We start from the raw sequence: 23,184 nt of genomic DNA, 5'->3' as shown, positions 1-23,184 counted from the left end.
GCTTTTTCATTAAAAAATTTAAAGGGAAATGAAATGATTATTGAATAATTATATAGGCATGGAGAGCGAGTAAACCTGAAGGAACTTGGGGTGAACCATGGGGCAGGCCCACACGTGGGGGGGAACGGCTGTGATGGGGGTTGAGTTAGGTTAGGTGGTGCGCAGTCTGCAGGCAGACACCACAGGCAAACGGACGGGCTCGAACGGGTCCAGTGCTTTTTCTCGCGGTGTCGCATGTCTATCTCTCCCATTAGAAAAGTATACTAGTGGGACCTCCTTTCACCTTTCAGCTTTCTTTGTTTCTTCTTCTTCTTTTTTTATTTTTTTTAAACTATATGAGAATTAATAAATCATAAGAAATGTATTTATTATACATTTCCTAATGACCCACTGTAACCTTAGTTTACAAAATTAAGCCCTACCCAACAACATATATATTCTGAAATTTTTTTGTGCACCAAGCTTAGGTTTAATTTGGTTTTGCTTATCAACATTTTCGGAAAAGCATTAATCGGGGGTATTAAATTGATGATATAGGATAAATAAATCGGTTTATATTCTATACATTATCAACGAATTAGATATCATGATTTCGTTAACAAATTTCAAGATTTTTAATTTTTTATTTTTATATATTTATGAAGTGACAATTTATAATTTAGTGATGATGTATAAAAATATTACTAATTTTGACAAGTTTAATTAGCATTATACTGTTGGGAACGTGTGAAGTATTTTATTCTAATTACTAATATTTTTGGGATGGGAAAGAATGGTATTCATCTGCAACTTGTTGTTTGATATAGCTGCAAATTTGCATTGAATTCGAAGGGATTCTCAAAAAATACAGTTGCACATAGTATTATTTAATTATGCATGTTGAGGAAAAAGTTTTCAACTGCTTTAAGTCTTTGAATTTTTTACCAGCATAATAACTAAGAGTGGGATGTGCTCCTAACTTTCATTCAACTCTTGTTCCCAATTTCAGTTTCCTTATTTTCCAACATAATTATATATCAAAAGCAATAAAGCAATTTGGCTTCCTGGACAGTGAATCCTTTAATCATAGTTTCAACCTCAAAAATCAAGAAGTTTTGGAGGAAACCTAAAGAAAGTCCAAATTTCCTGCATATTATTCCAACAAGACAAATAGTTTTTGGGAAACTTTTTGCTGCTTTGCAGTATGGAAAATGGAGACTGGTTGTCTAATTGATTGCAGACATCCTGGAATTGATTGATAGTGACCAGCAGATGAATGTGTGGTGTGGGTTTTGATCCTGGAGCTTTAACTTTATTCCCTGTGGTTATCATACAAAATTCTCATTGTTTTGGAATGATTTACTCTTACTCCTTAATCTTTCACGTTTTGATCCGGATTATGGGGATTGGAGAACCTAAAGATATTTAATCCTGATTGGTGATCATGATTCTATTAAATTATGAGTAATTAGCAGCTGATTGTATATAAAATTCATCACATGGGCTAACTTTGTTTTCAGAATTGGCAATGTATCACAGGTACATTCGAAAAGCTCGAGAAACTGATCAACACCCTTAGCCTATCAGGAATCTCAGTTGGCCATAATCATTTTCTCGAGAAAAGGAGACGGGGGGAAAAAGGTAGTCATGGAAGAGTTCTGAACTCAACTTTTGTGTAGGTTTAGGTTATCACATTCGAATTAATGAGGTGCGAACCGAAAGGAAAAGGGAAAGGCAAATGAAAGCTCATCCTAAGCGTGAAAAATTCTACATCCCATCGAGCTTTTTGCATGGGAAAATCATGAGTTCTGATCAAATGGGAAGACTCTCAATGAAAACAGGCCGAAGCAGGCATATGTAAACTCGTGGTTTGGTCGTGGAAGGTGATGAAATCGATGAAACATTGATTGGTTCAAGGCTCTCACTCTCTCAGAAAAGTGAAGCACCCCCCCTCTCTCTCTCCCCCACAAGCAAGGCAAAAGGTTTGGTTTGAAGATCACGCGCGGTTTCCTTCGAGAAGGCATGACCAAGTAAAGAGTTGAAGCAGGGAACCAGAAAGGAGGTTCTATCACGTGAGGCCTGAAGCAACTGTACGAAAGCAACCTGACAAAAGCTAAGGTAAACAAAAAAAACTGCAGTTTTTCCTTCTGTAGGAAATGATCGCACACTTCAAACTTCAGCTCTGGTCAATGCCAGACGCTGCCAACCGTGAGATTAGGTATCGGGGCAACCCAGTCAGACACGCCCACTCAACCTTTTCCCCAACATTTAATGGTTAAATTTTCGTATACTATAGTAGTTCAGTCAGGAAAGAATTTCAGAGTGAATTTCCACATAAAGTGGTGTTAATCATGTATAGCTTTATATTATTATTGAGACTAACAAAACCAGAAGAATTCAGAAGATTTCGTTGCTTGAGTAGTCAAGCCAGGACAAACAACGCGATGACAGAGAGGGAGACTCCACACAGGGTCAAGATCTTTGGTGGAGGATAAGAACAATGTTAATTCTTAATGCTAGTGCATGTCACTTGAACTTTCCACACTCCTTCTCTTTCAAGACTTTTAACCCTCTGTTCCTAATCAAGTTTAACGTTTTCTTTCTTGTTTTATTTTGTTAATTCTCTGATTGACCAGCTGATGTTGATTCTACTAGTGATCTAAACCAATAACCTTTAGCAATTTGATGACTAAATGGTAATCAAGAACCATTTGATTTTATATTATCTTAGTTAAACTGTCAAAAAAAGCAATAACCCGGAGGATAATTCTAAAGATTAATTCAAATGTGGCATGTCAAGTCAAGGGGGGCAATGTGAAATCAAGTGTCCTCTTAAATAAAAATAGAGAGGTGCTTTAATGAATAATTTAATGTCGAAAATTTTGTTTGCACCTGTTTCAAATTCCAATTAGGCAAGAGGAAGGGGACCATTGGTTTTCTTTATTTTTTCTCTCTCAATTAATTTGTCATAATTGATTCAGTTTTCATCAATAAAAATAAAAAATATGATAAATTTGAGACAGAGAGAATATTAAATTTGTTCGTGTTATAATCTTTGAATTCAGGTTCAAATCGATAATTTTTCGTGTATATTCATCGAAAGCACGACAAATTTGATTAGAGGTATTAAGAACTTATGCAAATTGCTTGTTGGCTTCCTGCAAAACTTAAAGGGAAAAGCCTTGCAATTCCTTGAGAAACAGTCGGCTTTGAAGAAAGTACACGTCTGCTGTTATCTGCTTTTCTGCATTAGGACATTGGCAGGCCATGGGGAAGGAATAGCAGATTAGTTATTTCAGAAAGCAAAAAGGATGATCAGTAATTAACCTTTTGGCTTCATGATTAATTGAGTGATTAAGATTAGGTAAAGGGTGATGTTTGATTGTTAAAAACTTTTAGTTTTCCTTGGAAAAAAAGGCTGCGTTTACATCCAGATGGGTCCCAGAAATCAATAGGTTATGGTATCGCTCCGGGGTTTTATTTTGATTCTGCCGACCCATCTTATCACATGCTACAACCTTTTTCCTACCACACTTTGCCCACATTTCCAGAGGGTTCAGTGGAAATCATGATGCCTGCCACTGGCAACAGTCATCTCACTAATTATTCTAATAAGAGAACAATCTGGTCCTGTTTTAACAGGCTTAGAGATTAACTAATAGACAAGCCAAATTTTTGTTAAGAATCGATTGAAAATATACCAAAGCTCCCCATGTCCGTAAAATTGGTAAAACTCTTTATTGGGTTTGGTACTTTTCACGGGAATAAAACCTAAGACCTGTCCACAAGTTAAGTGTATCAACTTGCAAAGGCTGAGCTCAATGCTTTGACTCCAGAGTCAAGGAATTGAAAGTCCACATATAGTTACAAGCAATGCATTCACATTTTTTATCACAATTTTCTAAAGAATGACTTGCTAGCCAATTTGTACATAGTCTTCAACAAAAATTTATTTACCCGGGGCCCCTCTCTTGCCTCCTTTCAAGGCACACCAGCCAGAAAATGAATAAACAAACTTCTGCCCTGAAATTGGGATTCAAGTCGCTCCATAATTGGATTAGATTGGTTCTTGCTCACCTGTTGTTTTGATGTTTCTGTTTTGAGTTATTGTCGTATCCTGGTTGATTTTGTTTAGATGTTCTTAACTTGTATTAAAGCAATAGATATATAGCAGCCATGGATATCATTCTGTTTATATTCACCATCAAGCTACCTAGTTGAGTTATTTTAACTATAAAACGTTATATTCATGTCCCTGTTTAAAGCAATGTCATGCCATAGCAGTACACAAAATAGATTATTCCCCAGATACCAAATTGGTCGATCGATGAAATCTTATCCGAAATATATTAAGACTTTGAGTCGATTTCAAGGCTTCGCACCCTTTTACAAGAAAAAGGGTTGGAGATTTTTAAAATGCAATGACTGGTTTCGATTGAAGCCTAGAGTATTGGATAAGAACAAGGCGATCCATCTTTCTTTTTTCCCTGTCTATATTCATGCATTACTATACTTATTCTGCTATTGCTGAATCTGCTGCAAACACTTTATTTGATCTTTTCCCCTTATATACTAAGGAAACTATCTTTCGAGACAAACTATTAAGAAAAATTCTTCTGGTTCTGTTACTTTAGATTGGTTCACTAGAAAAGAGAAGAGAAATAAATGAAAGCACTTCATCTGTAACAGCATGAATAAGATCAAAGTCCCTTAAATTTTCAAGGGGCACGAATTGTGAGAACAAATCTGTGTTTGCTGCTATCATCTTTTACAGTATCCATGTCTACCATCATTCACAACTTTGGAAAAAGAAGAAAAGAAAGAAACTATTGTGTGTACGAGGTCTCCACCCGGTGAAAGCTGCGTTGAATGCACCCACGAATTGTTGGAGTAGTAGAGTTTCTACTTTTGCTTAAGACCCATCAACAATAACGCAGCTTCCTGACTTTTTGACCCCGGTTGACACGTTTGCATTGTTTTTAGGCTACATGATTTGACGTCAGAAATTCAAGTGTTGCTGTGGTTTTAAATCTAAACTTCATGCTTTTGCATATGGTTGCTAGTTAAGGTGTCAATTGTGTAGAAAGGGAGTGACAAAGGAAGGAATCGAGACTGGCATATACATACGCAAGTGATCCATTTCCTCTATCATGCTCTCTAGCTACCAACTCAGACTCTCAGATCTTAAGAAATCAATGGTTTCCCAAATTTGTCAAGTACCCAAAAATCAAAATGCATAGGTTTTCAGAGGTAAAACGTTTCAACTATCTGTCATCCTAGATTTCATCCCTTGGTATAGAGATTAAAAAGATGGATAAAAATTATAATTCAAGGTGTCATTGTGTTGTATCCACTAGGGAGACAATCTGACTCAAGATTCGGCGCTGGGATTTTGCTTTGCTTCATCAGATGAATATAAGGGATCCTCTTAACTCAATTCCTCTATAATTTATGCTGTCTTCTTCCGACTTTAATATAAAAAGCTCAATTCATTAGATTATCCTTAAAGCAAGACTGGAAAGCCGAAAAAAAAGAACAAAAAGGCTTTAGTGGTGGAAAATACTGGTTTAAAAAAGAGGGGAATGAAAGCCACTTTTCTCTAGAAACCAGAATTATTGTTCATGACCCTGGTAAAACAAAAAAGTCAATTTATCATAGCTTTCAAGGCTAAGATGGAAAACAAATCAAAACCAACTGAACTTTCTTGCTGGAAAAGGTCTGAATTCAGAGTGGTTGATTCGATGATAATGTTCATCGGAGAGGATGGAGTACTTGTTTGGTGAAAATCTTGAAAGTCCAAGTTTCAACAACTTTTCATCCATATGCAGGTTTAGCTTTGGGAAAGAATGTTGGCACTTGGCAGAGTGCATACAGGAAGGGTTTCAATTGGATTTTTGAATTTGATTGCCTGCGATTAAGGGGTGTAAAAAATAATTTAAAATATACAGATTGTGGGAAGAGGATTAAGAGATGGTTGGGCAGTACAAAAAGCAAGAACTATGTATGGTCAGGGATGTATGAAAGAATCCTACTTCTTGAACTTTAGTTCCAGCTATTATATATTTATTTTCCATGTACCAAATTCCCACCGACCTACAGAGATGATAACATATTATATTTCCTCCTGGAGAAAAAATGCACATCTAGCTGAAAATGGAAATGAGTTTAGTTCACAAACGAGTCAAATGAGCAGTCAAATAGTATTATCATTTGGTTTTATATATATGGCTAAAGAACAAGAATTTTCTGATAAAACGATCTATAAGTAAAATGGGAGATAAGGTTCATGATTTCATTCCATATATAACCAGGTTTAACTTGTTAAATGCCTGGTTATCAGCTATCCGGGCTAAAGACCCTGATTTATGGCTTATCAGAATTTCTTCAGGCAGTCAAATTCCATTAAGAAAAGGAAAGAAATCTTCAGGAAACTAGGCTAACCCCGCAGGTCAGTTGGATCTCTTAAGGGAGTAGATCAACCTGGGAAAAAGCTTTGGGCTTACTCCTTACAAAGAGCAGGCCCTAAGGTCAGAGGAGGAACGTCTATTTGGGCCAAACTATTTTCCATAATGCATCCTTGTAAACAGCAGTTGCGAAAGATCAAAGAACTCACCGCTCTTTCATACCTTTCATCACCAACTAAGAATTTCAAGTTGTTCCAGAAGAGAGTGACGAGCACAACTTGGATTTGAACTCTGTTTGAAGCCAAATATGCTATGCATGTTCAATGTATATCATGTTTTTCAGATAAAGATGACACTACTTCCCAACATTGTTTTCTTGTTTTTTCCTTCTGGAGCATACCGTGATCGGTGGAAAGGAAATTGATCCACCTGTCCGTGATAAAGATAAATGTCAGTTGCGTGTAAATGACTGCTCCATAGCTCTACTTCCATTTTCAGATATCAGAAAGATTGACAGATATGGCTAAGTCATTTGGTCGTCTACCAGCCTATACCTTTCTTTTCCTCTTTTTCCTCCTCCTGGTTTACTCTGGTATTGATCACTATCTTTGTAGTCCGTCACCTCTTTAATTTATTCCTAGCTACTTTCAGAATTCTTTTTTCTATGTACTTATAATACCAGCTTAACTTGAACGAATTGTGGAATGCAGATATCATGCTATTAGTGGAAGCACAAATTTGCCAGAGGCGGAGTTTAACTTGGTCAGGTTTTTGTGGGAACTCTGGCAATTGCGACCTTCGATGCAGGAGCTCGGAAGGTGCCCTTCAAGGAGCCTGTCATCGCCAATTTTTAGGATTTGCATGTTTCTGCTACTTCAGATGTTGATCATCATCTCTACTATTGCAGCAAAACCCTTAAAGTTATGTAGACAGAGTAATAATATTCCTGATAGCAGTGTTATCCAACACCATATATGCTTAAGTGAATGTTTTTCTTTCACCCTTATAAGAAGAATGATCCAATCTGATGCAAGATGGCCGGCATGTCTGTATGAATGCTAGTAATGTCACATATATGATGTATGCTTGTTAGTAGGGACAAAAACTGTCCTAAAAAATTATAACATATATAGCTAAAGAGTTTTAATTTATATTAGTAAGTATAGTAAATATGGGACTCCAAGAAAAGTATATTTAATCCAAATTACAAATACTCCCTCCACTCATCTCATCAAGTGATGCATGGTATGAGCAGAGAGGACCAACTAATTAGAAGTGTCAATCAAAACAATGGTAGCCCTTCCTCGTCATGAATGTTCTCTTCCATCATCACTTCATTCCTTTCAGCAATGAAAGCCTCCATCGAAAATGTAAACTCTTCATTTCTCATATCATCCATTGATCTCCATGGCGGTTCTCTCATCGTGATCACCACTTCTTTGCTCATCCTTCTCTCCAATCTCCGCAACTCTAACCCATGATGACTCCACTCGAAACTCTCAGAACTGTCATCCGAACAGACAGACAGAATCTCCCCAGCAGCATTCTCTACTGAGACGATATGTTTGTCAACAAAGATCTCTTCCTTGTGTTCCTCCCCAGGAGGAGAGTCATCACCAACGTCGACGGGGCGCACGTTCATATGTGATCCGACGTTGTCATGGTAGATGACATAAGGCGGCTCCATCTGTTTTTGGCTAGACAGAAAGGAAAGAACAAAGATGATGAAGTTCATGAAGATGAAAGCAAGCCAATGCTTGCTTGAAAAGGTGACGACAACCTGGTAGAAAGCTCTAGCGATATCCACATGGGTGGACAAATGAAAGAGCAATACCAAAGCCAAGACAACCCTACACAAGGTAGCGATATCCACATGGGTAGACAGTTTTTGCTGCTTGTTGTATGAGTATGCCGTCATTTAGGTCTCTATATAACTCAATGAGTTAAGGCAAAAGGGCAGTGCTCGAAGATGGGGAAGTGGCAATCTGTTTATATAGAGAGGGAATATGCTTAATCCTTATTGTAAAGCTTTTGCATATTTCTCCAATGGAAACAACAACGAAAATGATTGTTTAGCGTAGGTACAGGGAATGATCACATCATGTCGTTTGAAGTTTTCTAACCGGATTGATCGTTCGCATGCAAAGTATATGTATTTTCCAGCGGGTTTCACAATTGAATATTCGTCAGATATGAAGGTTAATCCTGAACGACAAAGTCTAAACCTAAAACTTAAGTAATTTAGACTCGTTCAATCGATTTTTCATGTTCTTTTCAGTGCTTGATTCATAAGAATCGTATTTTATAGAACATTAAAATATTAACTTCACACGAACTATTAATTTTACATTGTTAAGCTATAGGTTCTATACATTATCTTGAATCAAATATTGTTATTTAAAAAAAAACTTTTTTAAAAATTTTTAACTCTTAAATTTATTTATTAATAAAATGATAATATATATTTGATTCACCAACAATATACATTAAATATAAATCTTAATACCATTAGAATAAACTTTGTTCAGTTTTTCAAACACGAGGTCTTTGACTGCATTCTATCAATTTCTTTTCTTTTCATTCTTGAATTTTCAAGTTTCCTTAGTCCTTGAACTTATTGACTTTTAATTTAAAATTCCAGACAGTTATTTGCTTACTTTTTAATTCTAGAAACGCGTTAATATATCAATTGTAAAAAATTATAAAATTATATATTTTATTAATTAAATATTTGGTTATTACCTAATAAAAAAACATATAGATTTTCTACGTTATTAGTGAACTAAATGTTGTCATTTTATAAATACGTTAAAATAAGAATTCAAAAGTCTTTTTAAAATTATGAATATTTATATTTTTAAGGATTTTAATTTTTAATTTTATTTATTAATAAAATGATAACCTTTGATTCACTTTGTTCTATTGTCCAAATACGAGGTTCTTTGATTCCGTACTAGCAATTTATTATCTTTCTTTTCTTGTATTTTCGAATTTCCATGGTTCTTAAAGTTATTGACTTTTAATTTCATTTGGAAAGCGACCAATTTCCCTTTTTTTTTGTATTATTTTTCCTCTTTCTTCGAAAAAAGTCACCACAAGAGTAACCAATTTCTAAATTGGACGAATATTTGAAAGTTAAGTAAGAAAATAAAGCTATATATTTTATTAATTAAATATCTGATAATTATTCTTTGGAAAATACTTTCAGTACAGAACACGCACTTGACCGTAACTCTTTTTGTCACTATCTTTTTCCTAGAAAAAAGGAAAGAGAGAAGTTTTCAAAATTGTATTGCGAAGACGAAGAAAAAGAAGAACCGCTGGGTTGACAAAAAGAACTAACGAGATAATTGTGAAATCTCAGTGCAAAGGGTTTTCCTTTTGCTTTAAAATGTATTTTTACCAATAAACAAGAAAGCCCGGTGTTAGATTACTAATATGAATTTCTTAATATTTACATAAAAGTTATATGGAGAAGCAATGAGGTTTTCGAAATAAGAAACATGAAAAATAAGTACATAATTACTTTCAATTTTGGGGTGAATTGGATTATTTTTATTTTATTTTGTAAAACAAACGTGTCGTGGTTTTTTTTTTTTGTTCGTTTTTTTTACAAGAATGCGAAACCTAAAACTCATCCACGATTCTTTGAGAAATTCGTTTATGCGATGCATGGAATCTATCCGACAAGCTCATTTAAAACTCGAGTATTTGACTTGATTGTGCATAATTTCCTATCTAAATAATATAATTCGAATCCTCTTCCTCTCAATTATAAAAAAAAAAATCCAACAAGTTCATTTGGAATCTAAAACTCAACCTTATTCAGCCGTTTTGGCGAAAATAAAGCCAACAAAAATTCAAGTGAGAAACGAAAGTGCATTGCAACTAGGAATGACAAATTGAGCATTTCCATATGTGATCAGAAATTTACTGCAGTCGGCCAGCATTCTGGCAATTCATCCAAGAACTTAGTTTATTTTATTTTATATATGATTTGCCAGAAAAAAGATCTAAATCCGTCAACGATATACAAGAAATGAGATGATTGTTTACTAATAAAATTGACTTCATACCCAAAGTCTACCAAAGGATGCTGTTCAGATAAGCCAAATGCGTAATATAATAGAGATTCAATTCAACGAAGGAAGAGTATTAGTTTGTCAGGTTTTCCAGTGTTCATGTCGACCATGTACCTAACCTTAACAATGAGTTTAATGCTGAGGGAAATGCAACCAGTTTCCCTAGCTGGGAGCCTGGGACATGTCACTCACTTTGTAACAGAGGCATGGACTTCCTAGCACAAGCTCTGCATGACTCAAGAAACAGAGAGACCCAAAAGTGTAATGGGTTAAGAGACTGAAGCAGGTAAGCAGACACTACAGTTACATCCCAAAAGAACGACCATAACAAGATCATAGCTCCCTTAAAAATTCATGAATATAGCAAAGATGAGCCTTTAGGACGGTATCAGAATGGCAGAATCTGATTGACAAAACCATAAACAGAATACTGACTCTTCACCATATGTTCAACTTCCAATTTCATAACATTCAATGAGTTAGTCATCTTTTTCTACACTTTTTGCGACTAATTAGCATGACCCAAGTCCCAAAATGTCAAAAAGGACTAAAAGAAATAAGTTTTATACCCTGTCGGTCGTCACGAGCCAAGTCCAACCACATCCACATAGCAAATCAGGCATAATGTCAAACACAAACCAAGCATTCTAATACACAGACAATGTTGAGAAAAAAGAAAATCAAGTTACTAGCAATGAATCTACTTCTTCTTGCCGCCTTTAGCCGCCTTGCGCTTAGTGGGCAAAACAATCTCACCCTTAAGCACAGGGATCTCCATAATCTCTGACAACTGCCCGAACTTCTTACGGAACTTCTCGACCTGGTCAGCGTCCACAAGGACGGCCGACCTGTTTCCGAGGTAAAAAGGATGGTTCCCCGACCAAACATCCACCACGTACTCCTTCTGGGTCCCACCAGTCGTCATCACTAATTCTCCATTGCAATAAACTTTCGCATCCTCGTAGAATTCCGGGTGGATATCCTTCTTCCGACACGTCACTTGTGGCCTACAATTCCCCGCCGCTGCAGTCACTGCCTATAAAGAAAAATGAAAAAAAAAGGGGATTAATTGTATAATTAAGGTGTTAAGATGGAAAAAGAGGGGGTTTGGGACCTTGGGTTTTGGTTCATTTACCTTTCTGGGGGCGAGAGACGAGGGAAAAGAAGGTTTGATTTGGAGAAATGTGTTGTGGAGAGTTAGAACCATATCTTCTCTGGGTGGGTTGCAAAGGGGTAGAAAGAGGATGATGGAGACTTTGAGGTTGCCTTCCTTGAAGTTCTGGATTTGCAACAGAACACCGGGGCTTTCTTGTAATGGGCTAAGGTCAATACACTGAATTAATGGGCTTCAACTGGGTTTTGAAAAACAGGTTAGTAATGGAAAGCATTGGGGTTTAGGCCTGTCATTTGGTGGACAGTATTGGGTTTTGGACGAGGTTTCCAAATCTTTCTTTTCCAGAATTAAATTACGGTAGGAGTAGGATTTTGGGTATTGGATCTTTTCTCATTTTGGCAAATTGAGGTTTGTTTGTTTGTTTTGGTGTCTCATTCTGGGTGGCAGTGATGGGTTCATGGCACTGAATTTCAAATGCCTCTCTTCCTACGTTTCAGCATTCTAGTCCACAAGTTTTCATGAAGCAAACTTTTCAGCAGCTGAACATGTGGAAATCCTCAAAGAAAAAGCAAAATCTTGCTGACATTTCAATAAAAACCACCAATTTTACCGGTCCACCTTGCACCAGGCCTTTGCAATTATACGTATTTGTGGTTGCCAATTTGCATCTACCAAACTTTGAAGGTTCTACCGATGATTTCAATGGACATGGACTGCGACGGGGCCAAAAACTATCTGTCTCTGACAAAGAGTAGGCCCAAGTGTTTGATGCTCTCATCACTTCCCCTTAAGATTGTGCGGCATTCTCCCTCAAATCAGAAACTTTTGATTAAGAGGACACTGACATGATGGCCTGACCTTTCCTAAAGCATAATGTCAAGGTATGTACCAAGGTATTCTCTATTTGATCTATTAAGTTTTTACGATTTTATCTCACAAATATTCCATTGAAAGTAATATGAATATCAATTTCACTTTAACATATAATAATATGAGATTTATGATTTTTTTTTTAAGATAGAGCATATAACAAGCTTCTAATTTCGAGAATACATATCATTTTTACTTGTTATTGTTGTATCCAATAATGAGTTTAACACTGTCAATTACAGCTAATAATCAAATCATCAAGTCTTAATCAAGTTTTACAGCTCATGCCCTAGTCTTCAAGGCCTTCATGCCTATTTCCTTCCCACATTGTCACCTACTATTTGATCATATCCCATCGTTCCAGTAAAAAAATTTCATTTGGCCACCATTAATTATATGCTTTCATTGTCAAAATTGACAGAGACACAGATACTGAGTAGGTGACAACCACATGGCAAATTTCGGGCACCCTGCTTCTGTCAGCGTCGCTCACCGCCACCCACCTGTCCCACACGTCGCTCTCACTCTGACGACGGCCCATCGACGGATTGCCTTCATATTCGCCGCAACGTGGTCTTTTTTTTTTTCTTTTTTTGCCTTCTTGGAATATAGTCCGTACAAAATAATCTGATCTCTTGATTTGAACCAGTGACAGGGACAAAATTTTGTATTTTAGGGATAAATAGTCGAAGACAATATAAAATAATTTAGGTGAAAAAAATTTATATAAAAATATATAAATAAATTTTAAAAATTATTTAACAATCAATTTTAATAATTTATTTTAAAAAATTAACTAGTATAATTATAAATAATTTAATAATAATAATAATCTAACTTTTAGATAAAATTAACAATAAACAAAAACTAACAAATATAATATCAAAAATCTCAATGAAAAGTAATCCATTAAAAAAAATATTAAGGATTATCAATAAATAATTCAATGAAAAGTAATTTTTTAAAATTAATTATAAAAATTAAATACATTATCAATGAACAATTTAATGAATAAGTAATCTCGAATATAAAACTTAATTGTTCATAACAATATAAGTAAATAAAAAACACAAATAATTTGTAAGAAAGCAATCAAACAATTCCTAAATAAATAAATAATAACTAACATTAAGTACTTAATCAAATTCTTGTTTTATTGCTTTCAACAAAAAATGATTAAGATGGTAAATCTTAAATCAAAATCACAAAATAGAAATTATTAAATAAAGAAAAAAATTTAAAATTTAAAATATTAAAAATAAAAAAATAAATAAATCAAACTTACTAATTATCATAATATAAAATTTAAGTTATCTACTAAAGGTTTTTTGTACAAAAAATATTGGCAAGCATAAAGGTATAAAAAATCTTTTTTGTTCTATAGTATTTTGTAAAATGGAAAAAGAACGACAGGGGTGGTAGTTAGGTTTTAGAGAAGTAGGATTTGAAATAATTTTATTACAATAGGTTTACAAAAATTTTTAAAATTTTTGTAGAAACAAAATTATTAAATTTTAAAAAATACAAGTAAATTAGAAAAAATTTTAAAATTATTGGTTAGCGGGGGCACCCACTAGCTCCCCTCCCCTTCGCCTCTGGTTTGGACCGTTTAATTGCTCAAATTATTGGACCGTTTTGGATTTTTTATTTTACATTAAAGTTGAAAGATTATAAGACTAGTATAAGAATTAAGATTAGATCTTTATATGATTTAAGAATGATTAGATCTGTTTTTGTTTGCTTTTTGGTGTAGCATGTGAACTATGAAAGGTGACGAGTATCTAATTATATTGAACAGTACTATTGCTTTTATTTAATATCATAAGGAAAATAATTAAATTTTCAACAATTCCAACATGTTTGGCATGAGTGATGTGAAACCTTCACTCTAAAAAGGAGATCTTTTCCACAAGGATCATCACAATTGAAGAAAAAAGTTCATAATCAAGTACCCTTTCTTGTCTTTTCTTATCCTTGATGATTGATGAGTAATGTATGCCTTGAATTTCAATTAAATTTTCTGAATTGATGATTTAAAAAGAGATATAGTTAATAATTAATTAACTATATTTAATTAAAATGTTACTTATTACTTATTATATTTATGTGACGTTGACGTAGAAAGGGATCATGTAGTCATGACAAATTATTGTGTCATGACAAATTATTGTGTCATGATGCTATCCACTTCATTTTGTCAACGTACGTAGAGAATAATAAATAATATTTAATTAATAATTAATAATTATTAATTAAAATAATTTAATTTTTAAAATATTATGCCAAAAATTTAAAAGAATTTTTTATTAAACTAATGAACGTTCCTTCATAAATGGTCCAAATACACTGTGAAATAATGTTCATTTGTTGGTAGGAAAGTGTTGAACCTCGAGCTTATAAATAGCGGAATTTTCATTTTCCGCCTAGTGCCATAGAAGTCTGGGGAACTGCAAGCTCTGGAAATTTAGAGTGTAATCACATACAAAGCAAAGAAAACGTACCGTAATTATATTCTCATCAGATGCAGTGCCACTGTTGGTATATAGGGAAAATAGAGTACACCACACCGGTGCTTCTCGTGACGGCTCACAAGCCGATGTTATAAGTTATAGAAAAAAACTACTACGAGTCTACTACTATTCATAACTCGTAAGTCATTACTCTCTCATTCGTGCTCGTTCCTGCTTGCTTGTTTCCACTTCCAAGTTAAGCAAAGGAGCTTTCTTTTAAATCTTTGATCACATTTTTTAATTACCCATTTCTCTTCTCCCCGCAAATTTTGTGATCCAAGCAGCTTCATGTAGTGTTTTAAAAACAAAAAAAGGATCTTTTTTGCATATGGGTTCTTCGGGTTAGAGTTATTCTCGGATCTGGGTGTTTCTGATTTTTGACTTAGACACAGTCAAAGGTCGTCTCAGCATTTTAATCTCTCTTTGATCAGTACTCTTTTTAGTTACATTTTGTGGCCATGAAATTTTGGGACCACTAACAATGTAGTTTTTGCTTTTTGTATGATCTTTTTTTTTTGTTTTTGCTTTCTATACTGAAGATTCCATTTCAGCTAAGTTTTTATTTTTTTAAAAAAATTTCTATTTAGAATCTTCGGAGAATCATCTCGTTATTTTGGTTTATTGATTAATTAATTCAGCAATGGAATCTTGCTGCATGGCACTCAAGGCAAATGCCAATCCGATTAATGTTAGCAAAGGTCGTAGTCACGGAGGCTCTGTTTTCTGGGGTGAGAGTATCAGGGGAGGTCTTAAAAGCAGGGACCTTGGAGCACAGTTATGGAAGAGTTTGAGAGCTGCAAAGGGTGTCAAGAATGCTAAGCCTGGAGTTGCTTACTCTGTTCTCACCCCAGATATTGACAAGAAGACTCTGGTAAGCAAGAGAAAGCGTTTTTAATGTTATGTTTGTCCCGAGGAGTAGAAAACTAGTATTAGATTTCTTATAATTAGAGTTTGTGATTTTTCTGATTATCTAATGTCTTTTGTTTTGTCTCAATGTGGGCATTTAATCATCACTAAGCATTTGAATCATTCCTGTCAGAAGTTTCAGGCACCAGTATTCGAGACTCCACAAGCAGATCCAAAAAATGTGGCTTCCATCATATTGGGTGGCGGTGCTGGGACACGCCTGTTTCCTCTTACTAGCAAAAGAGCCAAGCCAGCAGTAAGGAACCACTGCCCATAAAAAGTTTAAAACTTTATTTTCTTTTGAAAATAAGCATTTTTTTGTTATAAAGAAAATTATACCGAAATGAATCAAGTTTGAAAATTAAACCCAATTATTAAGTTTGAAATCTCATGATTGATAAAGCTTTTTAGATTTAAAGTTTGCTATGATTTTGTTTGGTTTGCAGGTTCCGATTGGAGGTTGTTACAGGCTGATTGATGTTCCAATGAGCAACTGTATCAACAGTGGCATAAAAAAGATATTTATCTTAACTCAATTTAACTCCTTCTCCCTCAATCGTCACTTAGCTCGGACTTACAATTTTGGAAACGGTGTAAATTTTGGAGATGGTTTTGTGGAGGTAAGCTCCTATTGATTTAGCAATACTAGGAGAGATGTTTGCAATTGTACATATTGCTAGTTGAGGTTTGGCTTCTCATTTAGACATGCATGTTTCTGTGTGGATCATGATTTTTTTACAAATTCCATCCTCATGAAATTCAACTATTTTGTGAAAGTTTAATGAAGCCATGTTGAATGTAACAGGTTCTTGCTGCCACTCAAACACCAGGAGAAGCAGGGAAGAGGTGGTTCCAAGGAACAGCTGATGCAGTGAGGCAATTTGTGTGGGTCTTTGAGGTTAGTGATTAGGATTTTGCATTTGTGCTGAAATCATCAGAATGAGCTCTGGAGTTCACCAGTATGACTTATGTTACTACCAGGATGCCAAAGCCAAGGATGTGGAGCACGTACTGATATTGTCTGGCGATCATCTGTACAGGGCAGACTATATGGACTTTGTGCAGGTACTTAATTCAATTGCTAAGAGCTGCAATAAGCCTCTTCTTTTTTCCATTTCTCGCAGCATGAATATTGTACCTTGAAAATCTTGCTAATCCACGGTTACTGTGCTTGCAGAAGCATATTGACTCAAATGCTGATATCACCGTCTCATGTTTACCAATGGATGATAGGTGATTGTTTTAAGACAGAGTCTAATGGTTATAATATTTATAAATTATTCTCTTATTGTGACATGTGAGTTGCAGGGAACTGAAATTAATTACTATCAAGTTTCTAAATACTGATCCTCTACCTGGCTTTTAGATTCTTTTGATATAGATTATAAGTTTCTGTTGGTCAGAACATAAAGTATATGCCATTGGTTGCCTTCCTTCAGAACTTTGGAATTTCCTTAAATTTTGGTTTGTTGCAGCCGTGCATCAGATTATGGATTGATGAAGATAGATGAAACAGGGCGCATCATCCAGTTTTCTGAAAAACCGAAGGGCCCAAATCTTAAAGCAATGGTACATGTTTGAACTACTTATCACTTCTTAACCCACATTTCCATAATTTTGTTGTTTCCAAACATTATTATAAGTTTTCTTTAATACTGGCATCAATTATTTTCTCTAATCAGGGGTCTTGCTTGTTTCACATTTGTACTACAGCAAGTTGATACCTCCATATTAGGGCTATCAGCCCAAGATGCTGCAAGATATCCATATATTGCATCAATGGGTGTGTATGTGTTTAAAACTGATGTCTTGTTAAAGCTTCTCATGCGGAGCTATCCATCATGCAATGACTTTGGCTCTGAGATTATTCCATCAGCAGTAAAGGAACACAATCTGCAGGCAAGATGACTTTTACTAGAACTTTTACCTCTAGTTTTCTCTCTGGATTTTTCAGTAGTAATCAGATGTTATAATTTTGCCATAATGAGGACTTCTAATCTGGTGATCAAACTGCTGTGTTTCTGGCTGTTTGAATATTCGCAGGCATATTTGTTCAATGACTATTGGGAAGACATTGGGACAATAAAGTCGTTTTTTGATGCCAATTTAGCCCTCACGGAACAGGTTGCTCTAACTTTTTTTGTAAAAGTTAATTTTCTATGTGAGTTACTGACCATCACAGATAATAACATCTCCATATATTGGGGATGCACAATAATTAGAAGATCTTAAAAAAGCTGGCTGCAGTAACAAAAGTTTACAAAATTTTCATAATAGTTCTGCTAAATAAATAAATAAAGATTCTTATTAAGATGCTGCCATGTCGTGTTTGCATTATTACTTCATTTGTCATGTTGCACTATGGGGTACCTCACTCATCCCACTCAGGTACCCCTCATAAGCCCAAACATGGCATTTGGTATCCATTTCCTGAAAACTGATCGTTTTGTATTCTCAATGCAGCCACCAAAGTTTGAATTTTATGATCCAAAGACACCTTTCTATACATCTCCAAGATTCTTGCCTCCTACCAAAGTCGATAAATGCAGGGTATGACTTCAAGCTTTAGTTTGTATCGTAATTAATAATTTGGTTTTCTCATCTCATGGCTAATTGGTTGTTGCAGATCGTTGATGCCATAGTTTCACATGGTTGCTTCTTGCGAGAATGTAGTGTACAGCACTCTATAGTGGGTGTGCGCTCACGTTTGGAGTCTGGTGTTGAGCTTGAGGTGATCCAACATCTTCTATTTTGCTTAGATCTATCTAACAAGGGCTTTTAGAAGGACCTCTTTTTTTGAATTCATCTCCTTATTTCAGGAGTAAGAAATTATCTTCACTTTGATTATATGTTTTTTCTGCAGGATACTATGATGATGGGAGCAGACTACTACCAAACTGAGTATGAAGTAGCTTCTCTGCTAGCAGAAGGAAAGGTTCCCATTGGTGTTGGGCACAACACCAAGATCAGGTGAGATTTAGATTGAAAAACCACATCTGTCACCCAACACCACCTATTTTTTGTGCACTCTAAAATGTTTGAATTGATCATCTCCATCATATAAAATGTAGTATATGTTTTTAAAACAATTCCTTACTCTGTTAACTAATGACTTCTTGCTATTGTGTTTGGAAGGAATTGCATAATCGACAAGAATGCCAAGATAGGAAAAGATGTGATCATATCAAATAGTGGTGTAAGTATTGCTTTCCTCGCTTCTATGAATCATAAATGTCTATCATGTCTAGATATCTCTTTTTCTTTCTATAATCTCTTTACAGATATGTAGAATGCCTGTTCCTAAACAATATACTTTGACCACCCAGGCTGTTCAAGAAGCTGACAGACCAGACGAAGGATTTTACATTAGGTCTGGGATCACAGTCATATTGAAGAATGCAACAATTAAAGATGGAACCGTTATATAAAATTTTTGTTCCAGAGGCTGCTATGTTAGACCGAGGCGGTGACAGAAATCTGAGAATTCCAGTCTGCTGCCTTCTGCTGTTTTGCAGTAAAAATATAGGAGTAATGCTTTGTATATGTGAATTATTAGTTCCTACGCAATTTTCAAAGAAATTCAAATTCCCATTTGCTTTATTTATCTCTTCCTAAATTCATTTAGTAGTGCAAACACTATTGTAGCTTACAGCACAAAAAAAGTTGGTTCATCAAATTAGTACTTAATCACAGAATCTATTACACTTTTAGCTTTTGATGATTACAGTTCATGTTTAGGAGAGAATTCGCCTCCTTATAACAAAACCTCGCTATAAAATAGTAGCACATCAACTTATAACTTTTTTCGTTCTCTTATACTTTACTATTCAAACACCATAAGGACTTCTCTGTCTCAATTTCCTGTGTTACTGCCACCATTCCCAGCCCACCATTGTGCCCTTCTGATATCCCTAGCTTTCTTCCATTTCTCCATGTTCCTTAACCTCACATACATCTTCCTAATCCGATTAAGTTTCTGAGACTCTTGAGTGATGATGTTGACGGTTGAGGTGCCTTCGCTCAGGATTACCTCGTACCCATCTCGGAAAGAGTCCATTCCTTCAGCGAAAAGCTGCCAGAATAATCCACCGATTGCTGTACCTCCACCCCTAGCTGAAGAGTAAATTGCTGTGTACACGGTGTTGAACAGCTCGTCTCTTTGGCTAGGACCAGAGATTTTCAATGATTTTCCAAACTCAGCAAACAGCAATGGCTTCTGGAGGATGTTCTGAGCATCCTGAATGTGATTGTTCAGCCAATTATTCAGGAAGGCAATTTGGCTTTCTTCGCTTGAGCTTTGTAACCTGCTCAACAAGCAAAATCATTCAGGTTCAGGGAAGGATTGGGTACATTGGTTGGCTTCAAGGTGTAAAATTTCTACTGAGTATTACCATTGGTCGGGATAAGAGTGAACTGTAGCGAAATCAATGCCCGGGATCTGATTGTTTGCAATGAAATCAGTTCCTACTTGGAAGTTAGGGTTATACTGCTGCTTTTGAGACGATGATGGGCCATAAAACCCTTCCAAACCAGCTTCTAGCAAGTGATTTCCATCAACGGACTTCACATGAGAAGCCATCTCTGTAATCCAGGACTGTTCAACAAACACAATCAAGTCAAGTAATGGACTAGGTTACCAGTCCCATCAGGCCACCAAGACATATTTGAACATGGGACACGGGTAAATGCTACTCCATCTAATTAAAAAATGCTACTAAAAGTTGTGCAGGTGCAACTTCCAACGCCACTATAATGGATATCATGGGGGTAAGCAAAAAGCACAAACTAAAAACTAAGACCATTCACATTAAATTCAAATGAGAAAATAGTTTAAGGAATTTGTCAAAAATATTGCATTGAAAATAACCCAGAGGAAACATGATGAAATTGATTGCCTTACCTGCATGGTCCTTCCTGATGGGTCCGAGTAGCACCTGGGCTCATTCATAAGCTCCCATGCCATTATTGTTGGTTCATCTTTGTAAGCCACTCCGGTCAGGCTGTTTCTTCTTGTAAGAACAGTCTAATTACAAACACACAAAAGAGAGAGAGAGAAAGAGAGAGAGAGTGAGAGGGAGAGAGAGATTATCAGAATGAGTTAGTTTCTATATATTTAATTTTCCTGTTTGTAATTATTTAGAAATTATTTTAAAGCATGAAGCAGGCAATAATTTCATCAGTTGCATGGAAGTTATTTTTCTGTATGCAGTGTTAAATGACATTGCTGCTTTTACCAGCTAGAGCCGGAAAGGTTCATCTACCACTGTTCAATTTACTACTAATAAATTACTTAATCAATGCAAAATCCATCTTACTAATGTAGAAAAAGTTTTGATTTCACCAACCTGCAGCCGTTTCTATTACTGTCACTCATAGTCATGGAAAGAAGAAGGAAAAGATGAAACAGGCAAAACGTTCAAAATGTTTTATATCAGAGATGGAGACAGGGAGAGTAAGAGAAAGAGAAGGGAGAACAGTGACTGACCTTGATATGGTTCTTGTAATATTCCTTCACAACAGAGTTTGTAAAGAAATCTTCGTCAGAGCCAAGGGACTGTCCTTGATTTCTTGCCCAGTTCACATACTGTTTTTTCCCTCCAAATTGATCATAGTTATTCACAAAACTTAAGATTAGCTTAATCCCATATCTCTTAGCCTCAGACACTACAAAATCCAATCCCTTCAAGGAAATAAAAAGAAAAGCAATCAGAACCCAGATCATGGACAAGACATGGACCAAAAGTTTAATCTGAATTTTGGTTTTTTTTTTTTAAACCTGGAACATTTGCTCATTGTAGGAACCAGGTGAGTACTGAAGAGGTCTGTCTCCACCATCACTGAAAGCCCAAGTTCTGGCTATGTTGAGGCCATGCTGTTTAGCTTCTTGAAATGCAGTTGAGACTTTGCTTCTCTGAGATGGATCAGCGGCCATGTACATGAGCCAGTAAGCATTGAACCCATTTGCATAGAAGGGGCTCCCATCCAACATAAGTTGCATTCCTTTAGTTTTGACAAACCCATCATCAGCTTCCACACGCACAAAACTTCCTTGCTCTTGAAACAAAAGAAAAACAAACAAAACCAGACCCCATTGCTTCATCTCTCTCTCTCTCTCTCTCTCTCTCTCCAAAATGAGCAAAGAATCAAAACCAAAACTAAGCTCAAAAAGAGACCCTGGAGGTTTATATAGCGGTGGAAGTAGAGGTCAATATATTTTGCTTTTTTAAAAAAATAATAAAATGAACAGTATTAGCAATAAATATATATGGTTGAGCTATCTCTACCTTATAGTTGTTTTCTTCATTAAATTACCTATGGGGTGGTTTCTTTCACAAAAAAAGGGAATCGAAAAGCCTTTAATGCCCTCATTCGGGGCAGTGCCCCATCAGAAAAAGAAGGGATTTCCAAGTGTCTTACTGATGCCTGACAGGGTAGGCTGTGGGGACAACCTAAATATCATTTATGGCCGTCCATTTCACTTCCATTCTGCCAGTGCGGTAGTGCCCATTACGTTCTAGATCCTCCCTCGCGAAGCTGTCAAAAAGCCAATCTAGATAAAGGAAGGGGTTACTGTTGTACTTCTATCCATGGAGACGAAACAACCACGAAATTTAACACGAATTTTGTCGTCAGTTGTTTGCCGGGACTTGATCAAATGTATGTAGTCCTGACTCCCTGACAGGTCACGGTTTGAGAGTTTAGTTCTACCATAAAAAAAATGAAACTGCTACTCGAATTTGTCAGAGCTCAGACTGCGAGACAGATTTTGATGAACAAAGTGAGCTAGATTAACAAGCCTTTATTATTTCCTGTTCTTCCTCTTAGCATGAATGATCATGGTAAGGTAAGTTGAAAATTCATCGAAAGTCAAAAGGTACGAGAGGATTTGGAGCCTTTCGGTTTACCCACTCTCGATTTGCTCTAGTGCCTAAAAATCATCACTAATTGAGCGTACATCACGGCGGCATATGGTAATCCATGACAAAACGCTGAGGAAAATCATCAATCTTGACTTAAAGAATAAAAATCTGGTGCTACTTCTTTTCTGCCAACATCAGATTTGATCATGGGAATACTTTTTCTTTTCTTAAACATGTCTATGGAGACAAAATAAAAGGTTCAAAGTCACAATGAGAACCCAAAGCAATAAGAGGGCAAGGAATAAAGAGGTCTTCCAATACTTGACAAAGAGGTTAAAGGAAGGAGATGTGGTCGCTTTTGTGGGTCCTCCATTCTCCATTTTTCCCACTCAATGAGCTCCATCTTGGTGTTAGAGCCTTCACTCCTTATGTCACGCTTGCATAAATTCTGCTTCTTCT

The 23,184-nt window shown here is 35.8% G+C and overlaps 3 protein-coding genes across 6 annotated transcripts; 1 reads left to right on the top strand and 2 right to left on the bottom strand.

Annotated features, from left to right (window-relative positions):
• Window positions 10,912-11,795, bottom strand: LOC18591423 (50S ribosomal protein L31, chloroplastic). The gene is made up of 2 exons (XM_007017530.2): window positions 11,601-11,795; window positions 10,912-11,501 (listed from the first exon to the last, which is right to left on the bottom strand). Exons 1-2 carry the CDS (start codon window positions 11,670-11,672, stop codon window positions 11,166-11,168), a joined length of 408 nt encoding a protein of 135 aa, XP_007017592.1. The 5' UTR covers window positions 11,673-11,795; the 3' UTR covers window positions 10,912-11,165.
• Window positions 14,831-19,465, top strand: LOC18591422 (glucose-1-phosphate adenylyltransferase large subunit, chloroplastic/amyloplastic). 4 transcript variants are annotated; one of them, XM_007017528.2, is made up of 15 exons: window positions 14,831-15,098; window positions 15,598-15,830; window positions 16,002-16,121; window positions 16,312-16,485; window positions 16,671-16,763; window positions 16,847-16,930; window positions 17,043-17,098; window positions 17,341-17,434; window positions 17,579-17,764; window positions 17,909-17,989; window positions 18,329-18,415; window positions 18,492-18,596; window positions 18,729-18,835; window positions 19,001-19,061; window positions 19,192-19,465. In XM_007017528.2, exons 2-15 carry the CDS (start codon window positions 15,600-15,602, stop codon window positions 19,291-19,293), a joined length of 1,581 nt encoding a protein of 526 aa, XP_007017590.2. In that variant the 5' UTR covers window positions 14,831-15,098; window positions 15,598-15,599; the 3' UTR covers window positions 19,294-19,465. The 4 variants fall into 4 exon arrangements, with proteins under 4 accessions (XP_007017590.2, XP_017981384.1, XP_017981386.1 ...); XM_018125895.1 differs by having other exon boundaries at window positions 15,999-16,121; XM_018125897.1 differs by lacking the exon at window positions 14,831-15,098 and adding an exon at window positions 15,105-15,357 and having other exon boundaries at window positions 15,999-16,121.
• On the bottom strand, window positions 19,441-22,027 carry LOC18591421 (mannan endo-1,4-beta-mannosidase 7). Its single transcript, XM_007017527.2, has 5 exons — window positions 21,642-22,027; window positions 21,351-21,545; window positions 20,766-20,888; window positions 20,257-20,459; window positions 19,441-20,169 (listed from the first exon to the last, which is right to left on the bottom strand). Exons 1-5 carry the CDS (start codon window positions 21,963-21,965, stop codon window positions 19,719-19,721), a joined length of 1,296 nt encoding a protein of 431 aa, XP_007017589.1. The 5' UTR covers window positions 21,966-22,027; the 3' UTR covers window positions 19,441-19,718.

The sequence above is a fragment of the Theobroma cacao genome, chromosome 8 (assembly GCF_000208745.1).
Source record: "Theobroma cacao cultivar B97-61/B2 chromosome 8, Criollo_cocoa_genome_V2, whole genome shotgun sequence".
Lineage (NCBI taxonomy): Eukaryota > Viridiplantae > Streptophyta > Magnoliopsida > Malvales > Malvaceae > Theobroma > Theobroma cacao.
This window is presented reverse-complemented; position numbering and strand designations above follow the sequence as displayed.

Excerpts from the sequence above, each read along its gene's own strand:
- LOC18591423 (XM_007017530.2), bottom strand. The coding sequence starts at position 11,672 with ATGGTTCTAACTCTCCACAACACATTTCTCCAAATCAAACCTTCTTTT. Across the intron at positions 11,502-11,600 it reads CGTCTCTCGCCCCCAGAAAG|GCAGTGACTGCAGCGGCGGG; the intron begins GTAAATGAACCA and ends TTTTCTTTATAG.
- LOC18591422 (XM_018125895.1), top strand. The coding sequence starts at position 15,600 with ATGGAATCTTGCTGCATGGCACTCAAGGCAAATGCCAATCCGATTAAT. Across the intron at positions 16,122-16,311 it reads GCAAAAGAGCCAAGCCAGCA|GTTCCGATTGGAGGTTGTTA; the intron begins GTAAGGAACCAC and ends TTTGGTTTGCAG. Across the intron at positions 18,416-18,491 it reads CCAAAGTCGATAAATGCAGG|ATCGTTGATGCCATAGTTTC; the intron begins GTATGACTTCAA and ends TGGTTGTTGCAG.
- LOC18591421 (XM_007017527.2), bottom strand. The coding sequence starts at position 21,965 with ATGAAGCAATGGGGTCTGGTTTTGTTTGTTTTTCTTTTGTTTCAAGAG. Across the intron at positions 21,546-21,641 it reads ACAATGAGCAAATGTTCCAG|GGATTGGATTTTGTAGTGTC; the intron begins GTTTAAAAAAAA and ends ATTTCCTTGAAG. Across the intron at positions 20,889-21,350 it reads ATTACAAGAACCATATCAAG|ACTGTTCTTACAAGAAGAAA; the intron begins GTCAGTCACTGT and ends GTTTGTAATTAG.